The following is a 12,839-nucleotide window of genomic DNA, read 5'->3' as shown; positions in this document are numbered from 1 at the left end:
GCACATGTGCATCTGGTGCAACCATTCTGACCGAGGCTGGCGCATGTGCATGCGCATCTGATGCAGGCTCCGAGACTGGCACATGTGCATCTGGTGCAACCATTTTGACCGAGGCTGGCGTATGCGCATCTGGATTCTGACCGAGGCTGGCGTATGCGCATCTGATGCATGCTTCCTGACCGAGACAGAGCCAATTGGTGCATTCTGTCTTGATCAAACATATTCCTTGTTTTATCTGGTTCATGGCACATTGCTATGATTCCAACCAAGCCAATTTCCCTTTGATTCATACTTGAGCCATGTTGATCATGATCCTTGCTTGTTGAGTCATTGATGGTCCTGCAACAAGCATATTCGTTGTTAGAGTTTATCAAGTTTAACATCCCCCCACAAGCTGGAGTGTGTATGTCACACAATCCAAGCTTGGATATATTATTTTTGAATGTTCCAGGGGGTTGACATTTTGTGAACATGTCAGCAACTTGTTCACTGCTAGATATAGGTAAGAGATGAACAACACCACTCAAGACTTTTTCTCTTATTGAGTGGCAATCTATCTCAATATGTTTTGTTCTCTCATGAAAAACAGGGTTGGCAGCCATATGCAAAGCTGATTGATTGTCACAGTACAGAATAATAGGGCCATCATGACTTAGATGTAAATCATCAAACAAATAAAGAAGCCATTGAGCCTCACAACCAGTTAGAGCTAAGGCTCTATACTCTGCTTCAGCAGAGGATCTAGAGACAGTTTTTTGTCTCTTACTTTTCCATGAAATTAAAGATTCTCCAAGAAAAAAGCAGAAACTCGTTACTGACCTTCTAGTGTCAAGGCATGATCCCCCAATCAGCATCACTGAAGCATTTTAATTGAGTAGTAGTTTTGGTAGGAAAAAATAATCTCGTACCTGAGGCACCCTTAATGTACCTGAGAATTCTTAATGCAGCATTAAAATGGTCTATCCTAGGGGCAGCCAAGAACTGGCTCAAATGCCCAATGGCATAGGAAATATCTGGTCTAGTATGAGTCAGATAAACTAGTTTGCCAATGAGCCTTCTATAGGATGTTATATCAGAATAAATTGCTCTAGATTCACTATGTAATCTAACATTATAATCCATAGGACTGGAGCAGGGTTTGCTGGCTAGCATACCTATGCCTTGAAGTAAGTCAAGGGTATACTTCCTTTGACATGGATTTATTCCATCCTTGTTTCTGGCTACCTCAATACCAAGAAAATATTTGAGAGTTCCAAGATCCTTGATGCTGAATTTTTTGTCCAGAATGTCTTTCACATGTTGGATTTCATCAAGGTTATCTCCTGCAATCACAAGATCATCTACATATACAATTATAACAGTGTAGCCTTTGGCATCAATCTTTGTAAATAGAGAGTAATCAGCTCTAGATTGAATAAAGCCACACTGGTTCAAGACAGCAGTGAGTTTAGCATTCCACTGTCTACTGGCTTGCTTTAAGCCATATAGAGATTTCTCCAGTTTACAAACAAGGGATTCATTGTGAATTTTGAGACCTGGTGGAGGCTTCATGTAAACCTTCTCAACAAGGTCACCATGTAAAAATGTAGTGTTAATATCTAACTGATGAAGATGCCAACCCTTTATGGCAGCCAGGGCAATTATGGTTCTAATTGTTGTTATTTTAACTACAGGGCTAAAAGTGTCAAAATAATCTATTCCTGCTGTTTGGTTATATCCTTTTGCCACAAGCCTGGCCTTGTATCTCTCCACTCTCCCATCAACATGATACTTGGTTTTAAACACCCACTTACATCCTATAGCTCTTTTATCTTCAGGTAGTTTGGTCAAGACCCAAGTATTGTTTTTCTCTAGAGCATCCAATTCAGTGTTAATAGCATCAATCCAATGTTGATGTTTAATAGTCTCACTATAGCTCTCAGGTTCAGTGTGAGAACTGATGGATAGAATAAAGTTCTTATGGGAAGGTGAAATACTGTCATAAGATAAGACTTTAGACAGAGGAAACTTGATTTTCGTGTCATCCATATTTGCTGCTTTAAAGAACAATGATAATCTCTTAGGTAGTTAGGGGCATTTCTTTGTCTAGAGGATCTTCTCAGGCTTTGGTTGTTATTGTTATTGAAGTCAAGACTCTCATCTAAATTATTCAAAGAAGGTTGATCATCATCAGCATGTCTCTCATAGTAGTCATTGTTGTTCTCAATTATTGGAGTTTCATTAGGATGTCTAGACATGTTTACATGGTCATGATTAAGGAAGACATCCTCATTATTATAAGAAGAAGTAGGAAGGGAAATGTGCATACCTTGATTATGATGATTTCTTTCATTCTTGAAGGGAAATATGTTCTCATATAAGCTTATATTTCTGGACAAAAAGGTTTCTTTGTTTGTGCAATCAAACATTATGTATCCTTTGGTTCCTTGTTTGAAGCTAAGGAAGACAAACTTCCTAGCTCTTGGATCCAATTTCTTCCTGTTATGAGTTAGAGTAGAGGCAAAACAGAGGCATCCAAAAACTTTGATATTCAAAAAGTTGGGTTCATGATTGTATAATATTTCATAGGGGGCATTTATTTTTGAGAAATTGAGAGGGTTGCCTATTTATAAGGTAAATTGCATGAGCAGCTCCAAAATTCCAAAAACACTTGGGCAGGCAAGATTGATACATGAGGGCCCTAGTAACATCAAGTATGTGTTGATGTTTTCTCTCAACAATTCCATTTTGTTGAGGTGTTTCAACACAACTAGTTTGGTGAACAATGCATTTTGAATTATAAAAGGCATTCATCTTAAACTCAGGCCCATTATTAGACCTTATGGTCTTGATTTTAACATCAAATTGAGTCTCTGTCATGTTAACAAAAGACTCTACAAGAGAACTTGCCTCTGACTTGGCTTTCATGAAGAACAACCATGTATGTCTGGATTTGTCATCTACTATGGTGAGGAAGTATCTATGCCCCAATATAGAGGGAATGGATATGGCCCCCAAATGTCTATATGTATGATATCAAAATTGTATGCAGATTTAGTCATGTTGTCTTGGAAACTCAATTTCCTTTGCTTGGCATAATGGCATACATCACATGGCATATTTATATCTTTACATTGAATGAAGGAAAACATTTTATTCAATATAACTAGTTTGGAATTTGAAGGATGACCAAGTCTAACATGCCACAAGTTATTCTTTACATGGTTGTCTCTAATCATTTCTATGTTATTGACATATTCATTTAGACTGAAAACTAAACTTTGAGCATTAATGATGTACAATCCTTTCTTCGCTTCAGCTACATCAATCATCCTCAACGTGGACTCCTCCTGCATCACACATTTTGAGGTGGTGAATATTAACCTACAACCAAGGGCTAAGGTTAATTTGGAAACAGAAATGAGATTGAAGGTGAAGTTAGGTATGTATAACACATTGCTCAGGCACAAGTCTTTTGAAAATATGACAGTTCCTGCAATGGTGCTTACAATCTCATTTCCATTAGGCAATCTAATCTTGATGGGGTCAATTTTTCTAAAAGATTGAAATTCTGTTAAACAGAAGCATACGTTATTTGTTGCTCCTGTGTCCAGAATCCAATCCTTAGTTTTAATAGAACAAGCTATGGAATTTGAGTTACCTTGACTTGAAGAATCCATACATGTGCTATGCTTTGTTAGTTGATTCACCTGATGATTTGCAGGCTCTTTGATCATGGCTAATAGAGCCTTATGTTGATCTATAGTGAAGACCCCTGTCTCTTCTTGATCTTCTTGGTCATCTTCTTCATTGGAACTTGTAAGGTTGTTAACATTGTTGGTCCTCTTGTAGTGAGGGGGAATCCATGTTTCCTGTAACATGTTTCAATTGTGTGCCCTGGCTTATTGCATAAGGAACACATCTTAGATCCACTTCTGCATTTCCCATTATTGAAGTTATATCATCTTCCTGTCCCCGAGTTACTGTTGAATCCAGAGCTCCTACCTCTACCTGATCTAAATCCATTAGATGTGTTATTGGAGGTATTGGCTAGGACCTTCACATCGTCAATTGGGTTTGCTAATGCAAACTGCATTTCCTGTTAGATGAGGAGTCAAAAACCTTGTTTATAGAGGGTAAAGGGTCCATCAACATGATCTGGGATCTTACTGCTCCATACTGCTCATTCAAGCCTTTCAAGAATCTGATAACATAATCACTTTCTCTATAGGACTTAACAAGTTTATAGAGAACAGAATCACATTGTGAAGGACATGATGGCAGAGGTCTGAAATTGTCTAACTCTTGCCACAAACCTTTCAAGCAGGTATAATATGCATCTATTGATTTGCTTCCTTGCTTAGCATTGTACAATTCTTCCTGAAGATTGCATATGCGAAAAACATCACCCTGATAATACCTTTCTTTTAAATCTTGCCATACTTCAAGAGATGTGTCCAACCATAATACACTTTGTAGAATAGATTTATCAATTGATTGATTAATCCAAGAGAGAACTAAAGTGTTGCATCTATCCCAGATTGGATAAGTTGGGTCACTTGTATGAGGTTTTGGAAGGGTACCATCTATAAATTGTAGCTTGTTTTTTGTTTTCAAAGCCATCATCATGGCTTTAGACCAGCTATGGTAGTTTCCTCCTGTTAGAGGAGGTGACACTAAGATGGCTCCAGGATTTTCATTTGAACTCATATAGTATGGACTACAAGGATCATTGATAGGATTGAGAGTGGCAACTATGTTTTCCATTTATGATAAAGAGAACGAAGAGAGGAGGGTGAAGGCAGTGATATCAAAGTTTTCTGATGGAAGCGCAGCAGAGCATCAATTGATGCTCTGATACCATCTTGAAAAAGTGAATTCCATTGCTAAAGATCAAAGACTCTTCTTGATTAAAAGGAAGAAGCAAAAACAATACAAAGATGAAAGGAACTCAATGAATTTTCTCTTATTGATTATCAAAAAGCACTTACTATTACAAAGCAAGGATCAATATATATATCCTTGAAAATAACAAACCTAACAAACTAATAACTAAACATCTATCTAAAAACAGAAAAACTGAATATGTAAAATCAGAATTATTGAGCCTATTACAAAGCTAAGAGAGATAGCTTGTATTACAAGAAATTGTTGGCTTCTTAAATAATCATAAAAGGACACATCATAGGCCTTTAATTTATGTAGATATGAAGTCCTATAGTTGATCCAAGAGACTTTGTATCTATTTGATTCATTGTGATGATGAATCTGACTTGAGTAAGTATTGCCATGGTTGACTTGATGCACCATGCCCTTGCCTGACTGAGACATCAATTGGTGCGCCAAGGCCTGTCCTGAACGAGGCAGAGCCAACTAGTGCGCCAAGGCCTGTCCTGACCGAGACAGAGCCAACTAGCGCCATGCCCTGTCCTGACCGAGACAGACTCAACTGGTGCTCATTGCCCATGCGCGTCTGATGCAGGCTCCGAGACTTGCACATGTGCATCTGGTGCAACCATTCTGACCGAGGCTGGCGCATGTGCATGCGCATCTGATGCAGGCTCTGAGACTGGCACATGTGCATCTGGTGCGACCATTCTAACCGAGGTTGGCGTATGTGCATCTGATGCATGCTTCCTGACCGAGACAGAGCCAATTAGTGCATTCTGTCTTGATCAAACGTATTCCTTGTTTTATCTGGTTCATGGCACATTGCTATGATTCCAACCAAGCCAATTTCCCTTTGATTCATACTTGAGCCATGTTGATCATGATCCTTGCTTGTTGAGTCATTGATGGTCCTGCAACAAACATATCCATTGTTAGAGTTTATCAAGTTTAACACATAAAAAGAGTGGTTTCTTCTCCAAGATAGTGAGAGTTTGGGAGATTATTTTTAGCCCTCTTCGCTGTAAGTGTATCTTGGTGAGAATTCTTGTTTCATTTAAGAGAGTATTTGTGAGGGAATATTGTTTTTCTTGTCCTTATTACTATAAGATTATTTATTATACTCTTCTTTTTACATAGTGGAACTTTACTCGTGATTGCCCGTGATTTTTTACCTCTCACATCGAGAGATTTTTTCCACGTTAAATATTGTGTGTTATTTTCTTTACTCCCTTACTTGCTTCTCTTCTATTCTCAATTGATCTGATCTTGTGTTTTCTACGTTGTATCCCTAACACTTCTTTTTTATTATTGAGGGATACTATCGTAACTATAACCATAAGACTAATGGTGACTTTAAGATTGGAATCATTTACATTGCACATAAGTTTCACTCTCCCTCATAAGAGTAGTGACTTTATGATTTAAACCATGGACATTGAATGTAAAGTTCACTCACGGTCTCAAGAGAAACCAAGCATTTAGTGCAATTGTATTTATGGAAACTATAAATTTATATATTTATGAGTTTATGTGTTTTGCAAATAGATATTGTAAATTATTTCTTCCTCCTAATTACTCCTTAAACTTGAACTATTGCTGAAATTAGTTTCTACGTACATATAATTTTAAATTACTAACAAATTAAAATACTAGATAATGAAATTAACATCACGAGTTACAATACTGATAAATACTATATTATCATATGCTTGTAGCTCAATATTGTATGTGCTCCATCTTCTTTGATGAAAACTATACAGAAGTATAAAAGATAAAGAGAAATGTCATTTATCAACTTGCATTTGCTTTTATACATAATTCAATTATAATGAACTTCTTAGGATACTTCATTTTAAAACGGTAGATAGAGATTTACACATACAGACATATTGTATCACTAGTATGGGCACACACCATACAATATCACAGAAAAATCACTTCTGGAAAATACTTGGGTTATTAATAGGCCCCTTGAAGTTGATATGAAAAGGTGTTGAAGCCAAAAACAGGTTTGGCTTCAAAATTGTATGTAGGTAAAAACCAATTTTAACAATAGTTAAAATTTAAGAAATAATTAGGAAGAGAAAATAGTTTACATTATCTACTTATAAAACACATAAAGTTTTAGAGGGTTTTATGAACTTTTTCGCTAAATCAATCTCATGTCATATGATCTTTGTGGTACATGGTAAATAGTAAAGAATTCAACCGATCACAGTTTGAGAGGTAGGCATAAAGTATTTTATTTTTGTTATTTTGAAAAATATACTAAAACACCAGTACACCACACTATTGTAAAATTGTGATGCCACCTCCTCTTAAGGTAGAAGGAAGATTCCATCTTAGGATAATGAAATATTTTACTAGTGGACTTCATGCTCAAGATAATGAAAAACACACCCAAAGACCCTCTCTACAACCTATGATTAGCTTCTAAGAAAATTTCCAAACAAACAATTTTAACAAAATCTTTCAGTTTCTTATTTCACTATGTATTCATCCATCCATTGAATGAAAATGTATAGTCACCACTAGTGAGACAATGATAACCTACTTAAATCAGCTCAAGTATAGAACAAAAATATCCTACAATTGGTAATTTGGTATGGATGATACTTTTCAATTTGCATCATACAAAAGAAATAAAGTCTCATTTTTCAAAAAGTAGTCATCAGCCTAAGCCTTGTTATTGAGAGAAAGAAGAACAAATGAATGCATTTTCATTTAATCATAGCCATAGTCTGCATCAGCATCATCTACTTCCACATCACCATTACCATATCCAGACATGATGCTGACAAAAAGAACAACTGCTACCACCTGTGCTACCACAAAATATTTGGCCCTTTTTCGATAGGTTTTTTCCTCCTTTGACTCCTCCTTCGTTTTATCTCCTTTGGGTTTGCTCTTGGACTTCGACCCTAATTGAAAAAATGACATCAAACTGCATTAAAAACAAGTGACTGGGAGAGCTTAATATAGCAAAAGATATATTTTTCACATAATTCGTGTAGTATATATCCGAAAAGCTAAAAGAAACAGACTACTTTGCGATGTAGCATTCTAACCTGAAACCTTATATACTTTTCTATATTTTTTTTGTTTATGGTCAGAACTCAGAAGGTTTTATGGTTCTATTGTGTATAGAACAAAGCTTATAAGGTATGTTAGAGCTTAGAAGTCAACTACTTACTACTATGAGCACTTGTTTTTTTTATCATGCGAAGGATATGATTGAGGAGCAAGATCACAAATCTAGGTGAAGGAATCATTAATCAAGTTCACAACTCAATCATTCCACAAGTATACCAATTAAAATTACAAAATTTCCCATCAAGAGATGTTCGAAGATTTATAATTCATTGGTTGTATTAAACCCGTCCCCGTTACAGTCAGCTGGAAACCTACACATTTCAGAATTTCAGAATTTTTATAGGCTTGTACTACCGAGCATCATATTGCAAGCCACTGTTTTCAAATAACACTATTACTAGAAGGAACTCAAACCAGAAAAGAGAGATAAGGGTTCCTTGGTAGTTACCTAAATTAAAAATAAAAGGAAAAAGAAAGAAACACTAGTTATGCTTGTTACGGAAATCCCATCAAATAAAAATGACAGATTACAGTTAGAAAAGCATGCATTTACAACTGACCTCTGGAAGCTGATGATGATGCACCTGCATGAAAAGGCGTGTCATTGGAAGGGAACGCACCAGCTTCTATAAGTTCTGTCTTACGTTGTTGAACATATCTCACTAAATTTACATGTTCTGAAAACTTGATCTGCAGTGTTGACGATTCCTGAAACACCGGAAACCAAGTTCAAACTTCTCTGAAAATAATGATTCTCATCGCTTCCGGTAAGCAATAGCTTCTATGCAAACAGAATACAATTACCTCGGGAGCAAAAATGACAACAAAAGAAAAAAAACAGAGCTGGCAATCTATGAAATTCATTTAGGAAAGAAGCCAGGAAACTCAGTTGAATGAATGCAAAGACAACTAAAGTGTATAGGACTGTAACACTTTTGTGCCAGAATTTCCGAGTTCAGAAGTATTGCCTGATATCAGGTTATGCTTCAAGAATAGCATTGCTCAATAGAAGAAAACAAGAACTAACAAATCATCAATCTCCCATTTGCTCAGTATTTCATCACTACAAGTCTTGCAAATGATCTATCCCATGTGACCACTAAAAGTCCTAAGCAATAGATACCCCACATAGCAAAGCAGTACATATACCTCGCACCTATATTATTTGATCTAGAAAAAATCATGTGATAGGGAGCAATGAAAAGTTATGTGGAAAACTCTAGAGAAGAAAACAGTTCATGTTGTATATATTAGAGAGCAATGAAGAATACATATGATGGGGTAACTACTGCACAAATGCATGAAAGGGTTACCGATAATTTCTCCCTAAAACAATAGGTTTCCACCAAGGATTGACTTGCAATCCATATCTTTTTTACCTTAGTAATGGGCAAACCAGGCACATCCACAAGCAAATTCTTCAACACGTATTATTTTTTCAGAAGATATAGTCCAAGTTGATAAGTCAAGAGAAGGATACCTTTTGGCTGTTATTATTGTTGCTGGAATGCATCTGTTACTAATACTATTGTGCTACGAAATCGAATAAAAATCCAAAAATTGTACTAGACAAAAGGATAATCCTAAGAAATATCGCCATCTTTTATGAGTTTCCTCCACTGTCATCAAATAAATTCTAGTAGACTGATTTTCTGCTGCAGTCAATAGGCAGCCATAAACAACATTTATTCATATTCTAAGAATCTAACTGGCTGGATGATAGTTCCTAGGGTGTAAACTTCAAAAGTTCCCTTGGTCATAATGCAAAAGTCATGAAGCTCAACAGCTAGAATATGTTGTTGTACTTTGACAGTAATATGCAATCATATTTCACTAGAACCTGTAAACTACAATGGTGGTAATGAGGTTTGAACTTATGATCTCATGCAAACTATCTAAACCCCTCACTACTTGCCCATTCCTACTGGTTTGAACCAAAGGCTGGTTGTTCATATTTCAACACACTCAACCTCAACTTTCACGTAAGTTTTCTCAACCATTAACTACTTCCTCGGTTCTTCTGTGAGAATTGGGCTCAACAATTTCATGGTTCTGACTACCAAGCATACCAGTTGTAGCTAATTACCAATATTCCCAGCGTTGAGAGTAAAGTATCATTAAAATAAAAGCTAACACTTACAAGTTCCATTTGACTCTCATATTTATTGACCACCATAGTCCAAGTGGCCAATAGTCACTAGAGCATCCATAGTTAACTTAAATATCAGAATCATGATATAAATATTCGGTAATATAACTCACAGGTAAAGCTTGAAGAACAACTAATGCATGTGCCAGAAAAATAGCATCCAAGCTTGATGGCCTGCAAAAACAGAACGAACACATGTGCATACATTACCAGGATGTTTAAGTTCAAAGTTTGCTCTGAAAATGAAAGGAAAACCAAAATGTGGTACATATTGCTAACAAAAGGTAAACTGACATAATACAGAACAAGACAAGTCACCTGCTTCCGAGTAAGTAGTTTGCATCCCCTAACAAAGTTGACAGAGCATCATAAGCAGAGTTTGCTCTCTCGTAAATCTGTTGGTACAAAGTAGCTATATATAAATACCAAAATAAAGGGGGGAAAATGATTTACAGAAAATCGAAACTATTACGCACTTATACAAAGAGCTTTTCATAGTATCAAGAGAAACCAACCTCTTCTTCCTTTACTTCAACATTGTTTTTAGTTATTGCATGTTTTTGCTTTACCCAGTGATATTTCTTCCAAAACAAGACCTTTCCTATAGGCCAAGGAAGATCAGAATAATAGATGTTATATGCCGAGGAGCCGTCACACCCCACCCACAGTTCATACTCAAGTGCATCAGCAAGCCACGTGGTAAGCATCACTTTGGTTGGTATCCATTCGGGCAGTGAAGAAACTCCAGAATCTAAATCCAAATCACCTACTCTTGCATCCTTTTTCAAGCACTCAATGATTCCCTCCTTCTCATTGTTATATACCACACTATCACCAGCCTCAAAGTAAGGAATTTGATCTAAAAACCACAATCCACAATAATTAAATAAAATCGTAAGTGAATACCTGAATTCACCCCAAGAAAAAAATATGCTCCAGGAATTTAGGATGTCTCGAGGTAAACAACTTAATTAAGAGCTTATTCAATAAGCAGTTCTGAAATAAGCTAAGAAGAGCTTATTTTCATAAGCTTCTCTAACAAAGTTATTGAAATAAGCTAAAAAGAGCTTATTGTCATAAGCTTCTCAGGCAAGATTATTGAAATAAACTAAAAGGACCTTAAAAGCTATTCTCATAAGTCAAAACAAACTCTCTATAAGCTCTTCCAAAAGCCCCTTCAGTCCTTAGAAATGAAAAACACCAAATAGGTCCTTAAGAATCTTAAATATCATTTTCAATACAAATGTTAGGTACAAATTAATCTCTGTCAAATACTACTTTGAACATGTTTTCATCAATATTTCCTCTAAAAACATAGAAAAGAAAGAAACTTTATCAGATAGACATAAATGCAAGATGACCCAGAAGCCTCAAACACAATAAAATGAATAAAAAACAAAACTTTATGAAACAAATGAAGAAACAAAACAAAGGGGTAATTGAAGATGATAGAACTGTAGGTACCAGAATCAGGGTAGTTGAGATGGAAGTGCAAGTGAAATGGAAGTTGAGAAAGCTTGAGGTAAATATAAGCAGAGAGGCTTTGTGGACACGCGGTTGGAAGACCAAAGCAGGGTTTTCTCACCACAAGGGTGTTCTTTATGTTATCATTCGCTGCTTCCATTGACATGCACACAAACACAACAAAACTTGATGTGGTTTGATTATGATGTTATTGGGTGATCCGAAAGTTCATTGGTTTCTTTGTTGTGTGAATAGATCCGAAACTAATCATCCGGCTCTGTTTTTTTACTAATCATCCGGGTCTGGCAACTCTGTTTTTTTTTTCTTTTCAATCCTCGCACCTGGAGACAATTCTGTCCGAGTCGAAATATCTATATGTATGTTGGACTAATCTTTTAATAGATATTTTTTCCTCTTGAACTCGAGAACTTGCTTAAGGAAAATCAAACATATCACTTCAACCAATATTCGTTGGTGTTTTTTATTAGAGGATGATGTTAAATTGAGCATACTTAATTTTGTTTATATTATCTTAAATTTATATAACTTTTTTATCTTATCGAATTTTGGTAAGCAATTAATCTCTCAATAAGTATTGTTTGTAGGAATTGACCATTGACCTTTTCGTTATTTTGGGATCTAACAAACCTTACACCACTAGACTCATGTCTTGTTAGTAAATTTACATAATCTAATTATAGTTAACCTAAATTTATGTAATTAGATTAATATTTTTTATAAAATATAAATTAGGTGAGTTGATCAGTTTTTTAATAATTATATACTTATTTGTTATAAATTTGAAGGGCTAAATAATTTTGGAGGAGGGACTATATATATATATATAATTGGAGTGCTAAATAATTTTGTACTTTTTGAGAAATCTGATATATGAGATTCATAAGATATGAACTTTCAATTCAACTGTTGATTTGATTAAATTTATTTTATATAAAATATTATTAATAATTTAATAGTGTTAAGGAGGGAAGGGAGATACTGTTTTAGAAATACAAAAAGAACAAAATCAATCCTAAAAAAATAAATCAACATTTTTTGAAATGTGAACTTGTAATTTTCTTGAGCCATTTTTTTTATCAGTATAATATCCATAAATTATTGGCATAAAAATTTATGCATGATTAATATATCATTTATTATTCATTTATATTAATTTTTTTAAATCAATAATGATTAAATATACATGGTGGATAGTATATTAATAATATGTGATATTTTTTTTCTCTCACTTTTTTTCATCTTT

At 35.3% G+C, this 12,839-nt stretch overlaps 1 protein-coding gene across 2 annotated transcripts; it reads right to left on the bottom strand.

The window, feature by feature from the left end:
- On the bottom strand, positions 7,332-11,849 carry LOC109345058 (mitochondrial outer membrane import complex protein METAXIN-like). 2 transcript variants are annotated; one of them, XM_019583825.1, is made up of 6 exons: positions 11,576-11,849; positions 10,627-10,970; positions 10,430-10,506; positions 10,225-10,285; positions 8,523-8,670; positions 7,332-7,790 (listed from the first exon to the last, which is right to left on the bottom strand). In XM_019583825.1, exons 1-6 carry the CDS (start codon positions 11,739-11,741, stop codon positions 7,594-7,596), a joined length of 993 nt encoding a protein of 330 aa, XP_019439370.1. In that variant the 5' UTR covers positions 11,742-11,849; the 3' UTR covers positions 7,332-7,593. The 2 variants fall into 2 exon arrangements, with proteins under 2 accessions (XP_019439370.1, XP_019439371.1); XM_019583826.1 differs by having other exon boundaries at positions 8,547-8,670.

This window comes from Lupinus angustifolius, chromosome LG04 (assembly GCF_001865875.1).
Source record: "Lupinus angustifolius cultivar Tanjil chromosome LG04, LupAngTanjil_v1.0, whole genome shotgun sequence".
In the NCBI taxonomy this organism is placed as follows: domain Eukaryota; kingdom Viridiplantae; phylum Streptophyta; class Magnoliopsida; order Fabales; family Fabaceae; genus Lupinus; species Lupinus angustifolius.
Note: the sequence above shows the minus strand (reverse complement) of the source record. Positions and strands in the feature narration are given on the sequence as shown.